This window comes from Cygnus olor, chromosome 5 (assembly GCF_009769625.2).
Source record: "Cygnus olor isolate bCygOlo1 chromosome 5, bCygOlo1.pri.v2, whole genome shotgun sequence".
Lineage (NCBI taxonomy): Eukaryota > Metazoa > Chordata > Aves > Anseriformes > Anatidae > Cygnus > Cygnus olor.
In genome coordinates this window covers 22,950,674-22,963,559 of record NC_049173.1, presented here as the reverse complement: position 1 = coordinate 22,963,559, position 12,886 = coordinate 22,950,674, and the positions used below count along the sequence as shown (strand labels likewise).

General features: G+C 47.3%; 1 protein-coding gene across 5 annotated transcripts in view; it reads left to right on the top strand.

The window, feature by feature from the left end:
* The window catches only part of ADCK1 (aarF domain containing kinase 1), an 88,354-nt gene that overhangs the window by 40,374 nt on the left and 35,094 nt on the right, over window positions 1-12,886 (top strand). Inside the window, exon 1 of one of the 5 annotated variants that reach the window (XM_040559135.1) lies at window positions 7,672-7,787. The exons of the other annotated variants lie outside the window; for them this stretch is intronic. Coding sequence (XP_040415069.1) covers window positions 7,764-7,787 — 24 coding nt within the window. The 5' untranslated portion in view covers window positions 7,672-7,763. Of the gene's footprint in view, window positions 1-7,671; window positions 7,788-12,886 lie in introns of those variants that run through there. 5 annotated transcript variants of the gene reach the window in all.

Genomic DNA, 12,886 nt, shown 5'->3' with positions numbered 1-12,886 from the left:
GCCTGCATGTGAGCCAGCTCCTTCCTCTCTCAGCGCTGCATCCTCGTAGCATGGCCGGTACCAGCTGTGTTTCATAGCTCACTGGGTAGATGGAGCAGGGCAGGCTGTCTGCTCCCTGCAAACCCCTGCTGCTCCGCGGGGCTCCATCCGGCAATCTCACTTCTGCAGGAGCTGTGGAAAGCCACCCCGAGGTTAGCCCCTGTTAAATTACCAAGGCAGCCACCTCTGCCTGTCTGCGTGGTGTGTCTCAGAGGCTGAGCCTGGCGCTCAGAGGTGGGCCCCCTTCTTTCCTCTCAAGTGCATATTCAGCTGCCACTGATACGCCCTGGTTTCTTTCAGCATTTCGGGAGCTAGACGAGCCCTCCATGCCTCATTGATTCCCAGCGAGGCAGCTCGAATCCAGTCTCCACAGCAGCCTTCCCTCTTAGCATTCACATCACCCACATGGGCAGTGCTGGGCAATATTTAATTTTAAAGAGACAGAGGAAAAAAGATAGAAATGGGAAGAAGGAGAGAGGAAATGCTAATGAGGATGAGAGCAATGGTTACATAAAGACAGAAATTAAGAGAATGAAATGTATATGAGTAAAGTAGCAGATAAAACTCAGCAGTATTAAAATCACAGGTAAATGCCCATGCCTATTAGTATGAAGGTAACAGATCAAAGTATTCAAAAACAGAAATGATTTGGGGAACCTAATGCACCAGTTTTCTTTCCTGAAGCCCGGAGGATTAATAGGGCTACGTCAGGAACAAATTTAACTCCAGTGTAGCTACATCCTCCATTCATTTTGAATACAATATCCTTAGCTGAAATATAGATGGCAGAAGGGCAAGGTGGAGTGTCAGAGCAGTGGAGAGTGCAAGGAGGGATACTGAAACCTTTCCCCTTGGGGCCTATGTCAAACCTAGGAACTTGCAGATGAATCCAGAAAGAAGAGAAAATAACAATGAGGGAATCTTCCCATGGGGCCTAGGCCTAACTAGCCCTGCTGCTCTCAAATTCAGTGGTAAGACCTGCAGTTCTCCCTAACAAGTACAAGAGTAGGCTCCTCAGATAAATCTCATGTGTATGCAAGAAGTAATTACATACAGTTCGGATCAGTGCAGAATAAATGGGGGAAATAACAATTGGAAATGCAGATACACCTAGGGAGGAATGTGACAAGCTGACAAATTAGGCAAGAGCTTGGAAAAGCGTGTGAAAATTAAAAAAAAAAAAAAAAAAAAGGCAACAGACCAAACATTATCACATGTAGAAGGATTGTATCTCCAGTCAATTAGAAATAGCCTGTCTTCTGTTGTGACCTACTCCTGAGAATCTTATCAGAGGCTTGGATGATTGGAAAAAATGGGGTGGTTTTGTGGGAAAAGTGGTCTAAGTGCAGAGCACAGTGATGGGACTGATCTTTGAGCAAAGGCAGAGGGCTTGTGAGGTAGGCTGCAGCCATTCCACATGTGTTGTCGCCGTGCAGACTTGCACAGCACCCTGCTGATAGCGGAGCTCCCGCTCTGGGCCAGCAACGTGGCTGGAGACTGGGAGCTGCAGCAGGTAGCTCTGTTGGGTGAGCTAATGGACTGATTTTAAGTTGAGTTGCATGTGTGTGCGGATCTGAAACAGAAAGGGAAACATAATATATGATGGCTTGTGGGTTGCCCTGTCAATCCCCATTTTAAGTCTAGGGGGGTTATGTGTACCTATCAGGGATTATTGGGATAAAAATAATTAGTAGCGACCAGATGCTGTTTCTCTCATCTCAGCCACAGTGGTTTGGCTAAGTGATGGTGTGAGGTGATCATTCCCTAGGGTATTGTTTAAAAAGAAAAGTGTTGGTGAGAGAGCAGGCTGCTCAGGATAACACAAGTAGTAACATTAGAAGAAACTGCACAAATAAATCTTTACAATGACTTTTGGAAATGCTCACCAGAAAGATCACGGAGTAAGAGTCTTTTGAGGAGACAGTGGAGATACCACAGGTTGAGCTTGCTCTGGATGGATTTCCTGGATGAGTTGGGAAAAGCTGTGTGTGTAAAAATAGGCAATGGGATATGAATGAAAGAATCTCTTCTACCTCTGCTTTCATCTTCCCTGCTTGAGGAGGATCCTGAAAGTAAAAATGTGTCATGTTGAAAATGAATGAGAAATGAGTATGTTCCCTGCCCCACAACTATAATTTTCTCTGCAGGGCTACTGATGACACACGGGAAGATAGCTGGTTCAGCTAAATTCTCTGTTTCAGCAAGGCGCATGCAAGAGCAGAGCCAGGCAACTTCTGGTGAAATGTGGACACCAGATGTTTAAGGAGAGAGAGCGATAAGGGAGTGAAGGTGAATCTTTCAGAGTGGCAGCACCTTAAAAGTGCAAAATCCTTGAGCTTTAGAAACTGAGAAATGATGGAAGAACTGTTTGGCCAGCACTGGGATTAGAAGCACTTCCTCCCTCTGGCAGATATGCTGGAAGAGATGGACTTGTGGCTGTGGAATACAGGGATACTGGGGAGGTGATGACAGTTTGGTCCCAGAGCAAAAGTACAGGACCCAGGGCATCTTTGAGCTTGGCTAAGCCAGACAGCCCTTTTGTGTCTGTGAGAAAGGCTTCCTGTAGGTCTTTTACTGTGTGATTTCCATGGACATGGTGCTCAGAGGAGCTAATTGCTCATTGCTAAGACTGATCAAACTGTTGTGAGACTCTTCCATTCAAAAGTACACTTGTTGCTCTCTGCTCTGATCAAGGCCACCCCAGAGCATCCCTCCTCACAGGACTGTGTGGCCGCAGAGTGTTTTCAGCGTTTTTACAACTCTGGTCTTCCAAATATGCATGGTGTCTTTCTTTTGTCTGGCTTTAGTACTGTCTTGTGCAGTCCCTACTGTGGCTCTGTGGAACTCATTTCTCTTCTGCTGTGCAATGAACAGTGAGTCTAGCTACTGTCACTGGTGTCACTGCATAATCCTTCTTACCCCAGCATACTCTTTTACCTCTTTATAGGCCCAACATACCTCCTGGTTTGCTGTCATCCATCTGGTCATAGCACACGTCCCGGTAGTAGCAAATCTCTTCGCACTCAGCACCAATGTAATGCCTATCCAATGTACAGCAAAATGGCTCTTTCCAGAGCCCATTGCTCACCAGCTTCCAGACCATCTTCACACATCAGCATTTTGTAATCAGCTTTCTGACCTTTCCCCAAGACTCCTCATTCTTGCACTTCATGTGCTTATGTACTCTGTATTCCACCCAGGCTTTTAGTCATGTTGGAGGTGTTTTTTCTTGGTGGGAGCCCTCCTTCCCCTCCTTCCCCAACATTATTCATACAGAAGTCTCCCAGATCCTTTGGTTTTGCTCTTCTCTGACAGCTTCCCCTTGGGCTGGTCTTCTGCTCCCTGTTCCTATGTTTGGTCTGGGATTAAGCAGTTGGGAGTTAGGGCAAGGATAAAGTTAGCACCCCTCTGAGGCTAGTGTGATGCCATGTAGGGGCTTTCCCATGTTGGCAGGGTGCTGGTACTGTATGGCTGTCCAGGTGCTTTGGGCCCAGGCTATGTCCTGGCCTGTGGGGTAAGGGTCTGGCCTTACCCGGCTGTGAGAATGAGGGTTTCTCCTTCCTCCTATCCCCTTGACTTATCCTCACATCTTCGGCCCCTCACTCACAGCTGCTGAAACTTTTTCAGAGCTGAGTGGAAACTGCTGAAGTTGGAGCAGTCTCATTTGCTATTAAGTCAGGGGTCTCAAGAAGTTTTGACCAGCTTTGTTTTTTGTTTTTTTTTTGACCCCAGGTATCCACATCTGCACACACACTTATACAACTTCTGGAGGGTTTGCTGTGCTCCAGGAAGACCAAGAGGCAAAACAGGCTCCCTGCAGAGAATATGCCAGTGATTGAATTTGTTGCTTCCAGTGCTCACTTAGTTCAAAGCTGGGAGAAAGCGCTGGGGAGAGCCCAGGGGTCAAGGCTTCACTGTGATGAAGCCAAATCATATAAGGGGTTTGAATAGATGGAAAGCCAGACGTTTAGAAGGATGTCAGTCCAGCCCTGCTTTGTGGGAGCACAGGTAATGGGAAGTAGTTTCTAATTGCTTGATTAGCCAGCACCTCCAAGGAGACCATCCTTTTCATCCACAGTTAGTTAATTGTGGCTTTTACCTGTTCAAGGACTATTTCGCCATTTGTAAGAAGCCTCCTGCAGCCGTGCAGTAATGGAGCTTGCTGGTCGAGCAGGGCAGGATACGCCAGCGGTTTGACTGTGATTTGTAACCAAAGCACGTGTGCTAGAGAAACCTCCTGTGCTGTAGTTGTTGAATCAGAATTTATTTTTACAGACAGTGGTGTATGGGGGACCCAGCCTTCAGTTAAAGGGCTTTGCTCTCCTTGGTTTCCTACCCTTGTACCTGGCAAGGCACCGCTGCTGTGCAGTAAGAAACAGATGTGTACTCTGTCTGAGAAGCCGTTGTACCTGCAGCAAAACCATGGCTAAGAGGGAGACTAACCTTTGTTCCTCTACCTTAAATTGCTCACAAGGTTCCCAAAGTGTTTTATAGGCTGGGTACGTAAGGTTTATTCACCCGCTGTTGAAATATACCCATATACACCTGGGAGCATGGTCACTACAATGATGCCCAGCAATGCTACACAGTCATTTGACAAGGAGGGGCAAAAATCCTATGCCTGTGTGAACCTACTAGGGAAAGGAGTTGGAATAAAACTGTAGCAAGGTACTAATGTCCTGGCTTTTGCCATGACAGCCTTAACCACTGCAAGAAACTTCCCTGCCCTTGAGCTGTTGCAGTCTGAGAAAGGACAGAGGGAATAGGAGAGACTTCTTATTTCACTCCTATTTCTGTAGGCACTCTTGGTACAGCACGGCAGCCTTTGCTGTGCCAGCAAGAGGGGGGAGGACAGACTGATTCCTTTCTTTCTGGAACTGTTTATCAGCACTTTAAGCTCTGGCAAGACATATGCTTGCTTCTGATTTGCAGAACTGTTGAAGCAGTGTGCAGCCCTGTGGAAGAGTAGCTCAGGCTTCAGTAGGCTGTTGGGTATTACACTGCATGTCCTACAGCATCCAAGTTGTTCCCAGGGGAACGTGAAACACTTTTTGTAGCTGGCTCCATATGCTGTCCTAGAGAAGATTCACTTACCCTACTGGAGGACAAGATCTTCAGGTCATGATGCTGCAGATCCTGTCGTGACCCCAGGAAGCCTTGTTGCAGGCTGGCGGTGTTGTTGAACTGATGTAGGATGCCAGGAGATGTGCCTCCTTCCTCCAGAGTTGCAAAGGTGGGGTGTACTGCCTGAAAGTGCTGCTGCGTGGCCCAGTCAGTGCGCACACAGTCACTCTCACAGTTTCTCACGGAAGCATCTAGGTTGGAAGAGACCTCCAAGATCACCGAGTCCAACCTCTGACCTAACACTAACACGTCCTCCACTAAACCATATCACTAAGCTCTACATCTAAATGTCTTTTAAAGACCTCCAGGGATGGTGACTGAACCACTTCCCTGGGCAGCCCCTTCCAATGCCTAACAACCCTTTCAGTAATGCTTTCAGTAAAGAAGTTCTTCCTAATATCCAACCTAAACCTCCCCTGGCGCAACTTTAGCCCATTCCCCCTCGTCCTGTCACCAGGCACGTGGGAGAACAGACCAACCCCCACCTCACTACAGCCTCCTTTAAGGTACATGTAGAGTGCGATAAGTTCGCCCCTGAGCCTCCTCTTTTCCAGACTGAACAATCCCAGCTCCCTCAGCAGCTCCTCAGCGCTGAGTGTCTGATGCCAAATGACTCCGTTGAACAGGCTGTATGTCCCATGGTAAAACCTCGAAGTCTGGGCCTCCTGTAGCTTGTGACCCTGGTTCTTTCCCCATGTACCCCACTCCAGCAATGCTGTGCCTTGGGCCTGCTTTGAAGTTGGCCCTCCTGTACATCACCAACAGGCATGGGGAAACTAGGGTTAGGTTACCAAGAGCCTCTTCCGCCTGCTGTGGGCTTTAAGTCTAGCACAGGCAATCTTCTTTTCTCTGACGTTACCCACCCTCATTGCCCACCAGAGTGGAGACCAGGCTGTGATGGTCATGACTGTGAGGGTGCAAGCTGCCGTTGTAAGTACGGGGCTGGGGATTTGGCCCTTCTCCCACCCCTCTGCTGGTCTCTCTCGGTAGGCCCATCAGGGCTTCCAAGCAGTTGTCAATAAAAAACACATTTGTATTAAAATTATAATGAGGAATAAAAAAACTTTACTTTTTTTCAATAACTCAGGATATAAAAAAGAGATTTTTATCAATTATGAAAAGGATTTTGGCCATAAAAAGGTAATTTAAAGAGTCTGAGATGGATGGCGAATAGCATTAATGTCATCCAGAACAAATGGGCCCACATTACTCAACTGGAAGGCAGGAGCTGCCGCTGCACCGCTCCTGCTGCTGCCACTGCCTCCACCGGGCCCCGTCTCTGGGTAAGAGGAGTCCCTTGTTTCTGTAGGGACTCAGTGCAGCTGCCCCCACACCGGGCCTGTGCAGGTGGTAGCTGCCCAGAAGCAGTGCTCCAGTGCTAAGAGTGGACAGGGAAAGCAAACAGAGGACTTGGTGTGGCTCAGGTGGGCTGCCTTGCTTTGTCCCTCGTGCCCCTGCTCGCTCTGTTTGCAGGCTCCAGAGTTATTGATCCTTAATGTCGCACCAAGGGCAAGCTGGTGTCCTTATTCCCAGGGGAGCTTTGGGACAGAGCACTCCCTCCTACCATGTGTGAGATGGCTGTTTACTTCTCCCAGATGCTCTAAGCCCCATTGCCCATGAGGAGGAAGGTTGTGGTGGATAGATAGAAGATAATCTTCTTTTCCTTCCTTTAAGCTAATGGTTTACAATACAAGAGGTTGGGCAGTGGTTTTTCTGAAGGATTTTTTTTTAATCTTCTGTGAGAAGTTGAAACATCTGAGACCAGAAGATGGAACGGGGAATGGCCTGGTAAGGAGTAATTCTGATCGGCATGCTTAGTGACGTTTTTTCTTTAATTCACAGATTGTTTAGGTGCATGGGGATTAGTATATGATATACCTGCATGGAATTTGTTGGCTCACAGCGTCTTGTGTGCAGATGGTAGGCTCTCTTCAGTATAGTTTTCTGAGAGATTTGATGACAGCTGAAGTGTTTCTCTGGTGCAAGTCTTGGCTGTCAGCGCGCAGCACAGCTGTGTCAGGCTGTGTTCAGGGTCCATGCTTGTGGAGGTGGTGGATATGGTGCTCAGCAGTGCTCCTTCCACAGGCAGAAACCGTATCTCAACACATGGGTCACCCTTCCAGTAACAAACAGTCACTGGAAACCTCTATCTCTAACTGGGATTAGTAGCCCTTGGGTGGCCTTCTTGCATGCGAGGACTTTCTTTTTTTGAACTCAGAGTGTATCTCATTTGCTCAAAAACATCTGTATGCTTTTAAGACCCGGCAGGATCTGGGCAGGGGCAGCAACCCTGAGCTGCCATGTGGGGGGACTGGCTTCTGTTTCAAAGCCTGCTGCTGATACACTCAAAAATATTCCCACTTGGTGCTCAGATCTAGGCAGAGGCTGGGTTTAGTATGCCTGATTTTTCTCTTAGAGAGCAGGGAATCTTATCTGCCTGCCCACTGATCTTCTCATTTCCTACTTGATTCTGCCTCATTTGCATCTCCTGTTTTCTTTCAGAGTTTTATGTCTGCACAGTTATTTGGCTCTTGACCCATCAGGAACATGAAAACCTGGCACAGTGAGTCTGGTGTCTTTTGGCAAAAGGTCATTTGAAGATGAAACAAAAGAGAGAAGATGAAGTAAGGAGTTACAGGGCCTCAACTTGGCCTATCTGCATTTTCCTAACACACAGAATAGACATAGCATGTTTTTTACACATTTTTGAGGTGTACATGCAATCTAATAAGTTCTGTTTTCTGGCACTTCTGGGATCAGTCTGAGTTCCTTATTTTTGGAAGGACACTGAGTTATAGAAAGGACTTCAAGCCTGCCTGCAGGTTTTCCTCCCTCTGAAAAAGCTGCTGTGAGTGAGAACGTGGGAAATCCTCTTCACTGGAAGCCTCACACAACATGTTTTGTGTTTTGAAAATTGAAGCAAGAATTGGGATCTCAGGGGTCTCAAAGACCTTTCCACCATTAGCGAGCTAAGTGTTTCAGTTCCTAGTAAGCAGGCTAGCCTGAGAGAGAGGAAGTTTTTGAATGTTCTCTGTGGAAATCAAGTTATGTTTGTGACCATTATGCACATTTTGCACTTATTTTCTGTAAGCTTTGGTTTTACAGGACGCACGGTTCAGAGCCAAACCTGTGAAGCTGTCTGTGACAATTGAAGCAATAATCTCATGTGACCTACTGCTGGTGCCAAGAGAGCTCAGCTGAAGCAAACCGATGAGTTTTTCCCTTACAAAGCTCACATAACCAATCCGTTTCAAATGGGCGAATTCTTGGAAGAGGCTTTTCAGCACCAACCCTTCCAAATTTCAAATGATTAGTAGAAAATATACATTAGCTGGCTCATTTCAGAAAATGGATGAAACTGAGGTAGTATCGGTTGTGAATGGAGAACAAAGCTAATTTTGCCAATCATCTTATTGGATGTAACTGATTGGTTCAGGTCTATTAGGCATTATTCCAATTTATCAAGAAAGGGTAGGAAGAGACTAGAGCAATTAAAATTACCAGGGCTTGTTAAGCGGGGTTATACTAAAGAAGTCTTTCTACAAAACTTATACTGCCCTGTCTTTTGTTGAACTGCTAGTATCTTTGCCCCTGCTGGCAAGGAAACATCTAAGCCCCTGAGGGGCTCCTGTGTACCATGCCACCTATCCCAGGCTGCGTTTGTCCCTTGGACCATAACCTAACCTCTTCCTCTTCATTTTTTTTCTTTATATTTATTTATTTTGTTTGAAAAAGCTATGAGAATGGTTCTTAATAGCATATCCTGTCACTTATGCCCTTGCAATCACCAGGACCAGCTCAGGAATTACAGGTTGGCAGCACCAAGCTAACCATTTGAGATATGGGGTGGTTCTCAGTAGGTGAGCAGGGTGGAAGTGAAGGGTAGTGACTGTACTGGCTCTGTGAGTCTTCTCTCTCTGTTCGCTACACAGCCATAGCACACTGCTGATAGTGTGCTGGGCTGAGCGTCTCCAGTGACTTAGTGTCCTTTACCCGATGAAGAAAGAGGTGCAGCCCGATCAGTGGCTGGTTCTGGGCCACTCTCTCCTGGCACTGCTGACAGGGGGGCACATCTGGAGTGGATCTCAGTCCTCAGCCCTCCCTGGTGAGGTGCCTCCCTGGCTTATGATGAGGGTTTTTTTTGAGATGGGTAATGTAATTAGACCGAATCCACCAACTGCTTCACTTCAGCCACAGGAGCCCGATGATTGTGAGCTAGAAAACAGAGCTAGATACCAGGAACTGTTTAGAGGCTCCCTGTCCTGTTCCTGTTCTAGGGGCTGGCTCTGTTGCTCCATCTGTTTTTGAGCTGCAACAGCTCTGGGGAGGGACGAAGGGCAATTGGATTCTGGCCTTAGAATAGTGGGTTGCTGAATTTCTCGGAAATGCTTATGAATTAATCAAAATTAACCCCCTACCTTTGTTTTCTTAGCCCACTTTTATCCTTGTAACAACCTCTAGCAGTACACCCTTGCCTGGGGGTGCCAGGCAAGAACTTACTTTCAAGGTGGAAGACAAATGAGCTGTTTACCGCTGCACCCCAGACTGGCAGCCTTTCCCTTTGCAACGCCTGTCACCCTGCAGTGGCAGCAGCAATGCTAGGCCTGTAAGTGCAGTTGATTTATGTTAACTGTTGAAACGATAATGTTTAATCTGTAAAGTGCTAATCTATTTTTTATGTTGATTATGAATAGGCCAGCTGTGCCTACTTTCCTATTCATAGAGTTTAGTGAACAAGCCCATTTCACAGGCTGGGTTTGGAGGGTGATTTACGTGAGAGCAGACATTGCTTTAAGAAGGGTAAATCAGCTGAGTTATGTCACTGAACCAGAGACCTGGCAGCCCAACAGGAAGATTCGGGGGCAAGGGAAGAAACATGGAAGGAAGTGAAGGAAGGCAGAGAGAATAAGCAAACTGTAGAAGGAGCAGGTAGATCAGAGTAGAGGCATGAGAAGTAGAGGAAATACACTCAGGAGAGGAAAGGAGAGGTTGATATTCAGAAGGAAGTTTGACGAGGAGGAAGCAGGAAATATGTGGCTAGCTTAGCATAGGACTTTCCTCTCTCAATCAGTGCAGGGAGCTCTGGGCTGCTGTGATCATATGACTGATCATTAGGGGATGTATGGATGCCTTTCCCCAGCACAGTGCCAGTAATGCTGTTGGCAGAGAGTCTGTTGTGGATTTCATTTGGTGTGCAGTTAAACACCTTCTCTTGATTGACTTCTCTGTGTCTCCATACGTTTTGTCTGAGAATAGCAAAGGATACAAACTCCTGGGTACCATCCAGATCTCCTTGTAAGTTATTCTACCTCTACTTCTTTTCAGTCCCAGCACCCTGTTCTCTGTGGTGTGGGCTGTACAGGTGGGTCTCTTTTTTCCATTGAGTGGTCTGCTGGGTGTGCAGATGTTTCTGTATCCTGTCAAGGCACAGTTGGTACCAATAACTAGCTCACTAAAAGAGGGGAGATTTAGATTGGACATTGGGAAGATAGACATTAGGAAGAAATTCTTCACTCTGAGGGTGGTGAGGCACTGGCACAGGCTGCCCAGAGAAGCTGTGGCTGCCCCATCCCTGGAGGAGCTCAAGGCCAGGCTGGATGGGGCTTTGGGCAACCTGCTCTGGTGGGAGGTGTCCCTGCCCATGGCAGGGGGTTGGGACTGGGTGGTCTTTAAGGTCCCTCCCAACCCAAACTATTCAATGATTCAATGGTTCTGTGATTTATGAATTTTACATCTTCTGCAGGGATTTACTACCTTCTTAGCATCTTCCTTGTAATAACCTCATTACATCCACTTCTTGATATGTGTTCCATTCAGGCAGAGATACCCATATCTGCTAGGCTATATGTACTTCCATGTCTACCTCACATCTATGCTCCTGCATCTGTTACCTGTATTACTCTGGGGTAATGCTGTGCTTCAATAAAACTTTATCACATTTGGATAAATTTCTGATAAATCTTGGCATTGATGTAATTATGGCCAAAGCCAGAGGAAAGGACATATCTAGGCAGAATCTGGCTGAGACTGGGCTTTGTGCTCTCCCTGCTTTCATTGTGTCATGCCTCTGTTCACCCTGGTGACAGGCTGCTGGGCAGTACAATGCAGCTTCTGCTATTCCTGCCCTTTGTCCCAGGCCTAGAAACATTTTACCTCATCCCTTTCTGAAGAAACACACCTAAGTATTCCTTGTAGTACTCACAGGAGCACCCATCTCTCCTCCCTCTGGCTCTCTGTCTTTCAGGAGGTAAATAGGTCTGCCAGTGTAGCATGTACTCACGTGTAAGCAGTGCTGTCCTGGCAGGTATGTATCCTGCAAAACAGCGCTCCGCTACCCATGCACACCCTACCTCTGCACACACTGAAACACCCATCCTGGCCCTCTTCTTCACTTACCTCTCTATGGGAGGAGGATTTTGCCTACCATTCCCCACACGAGCTGTGCACACAAATGCACTGCCCCGTGCCACCTCCTTACTTATTTAGGTACAGCTTTGCTTGCCAGTAAGGTGCTTGTAGCCCACCTCTCCTAACTGTATATCCCCAGAAATCCCCTTACCACTCTGCATGGTCACATAAACCTGGTCATAGACATTCCTCCTCCCCACCCCTTCTCTCTTGCACTTTTCAAAGCCCTGAGGCTTCAAAAACTGAATCAGAGGCATTTAAGATGAGGTAAGGTGATGTCTGTTCCCGAAGGTCCCTACGTATCCTCAGGCTCTGGCAGCTGGTTGTTTCTCACAGGACTGCTGCTGTTGCTCAGGTTTACAGCTGACAGGGCCCTCGGGGCATCTCTGCAGTCCGCGCCTGGCTGTGACTAAGCTGAGCCTGTTGTTGTGGGTCCGTTGACCCTTTCCTACTCTGGTTTCAGCCAGTGTGTGGCAGGGACGTGTTTATGCCAGGAGTCAAAATTCTCTTGGAAATTCATTTGCTTCTCGGTGCTTTCTTAAATCTTATTTCCTTGCTTAACGTGCCAACTAGCCCCATCTCTGTGGCATTTCCTTCCAAATGTGCTGCTGGCATCTGTAGGGGTGACGTGTCATTTGGGAACGTCTGCAGGAGTTTGAGATGCTCTGCGTGCATTGGAGACCCGCATGTGTCTCGCTATGTGTGTGGCTCAGGCGGAAGGGGAACTTTGGGGTAGAAAGGAGGAGAACAGTGGAATTGTTGTTGCCTGTCATTTGTGAGCACTTGTACTTGGTGCTCCAGTCATGGGTGAGGAGTTCACTATGCCAGGCTCTATACAGGTGTGAGTAAAAATCAGTTTCTGCCCTAGAAAGCTTCCAGCTTTGTTAGAAAATAGAAGACAACAGATCAATGCACAGTGTCAAAGTCAGGGACCGTACTGGACTACTAGATAGGTTGAAAATAAGCCCTGAAGACCTGAAGGCGAAGGAAAACAGGCAAGTTTGGTCAACAGAACAGAGGAGTTAGTGGAAGGCTATAAACAGACTGTGGTGAGGCCAAAGGGGTGAGACAGAGCAGCAGTCTTTACCCTGCCTTGGAATAGGTGTGATCCTTAAAATAGGTACAGTCCAGGCCAGGCTAGTGTGCATGTGTCAAACCCAGGGGCAAAAAGGTGTTTCAGTATCAAGGTGTGACAGGATGGGAACTGGGCTCATCGAACAAAACATTTTGGGGGCGTCAGAACATGCTTAAGGAACATGCAGGATTTAGACCCGGCTTGGAAATGAGATCGAGAGGAAGGTCAGTGTTGGTGAAA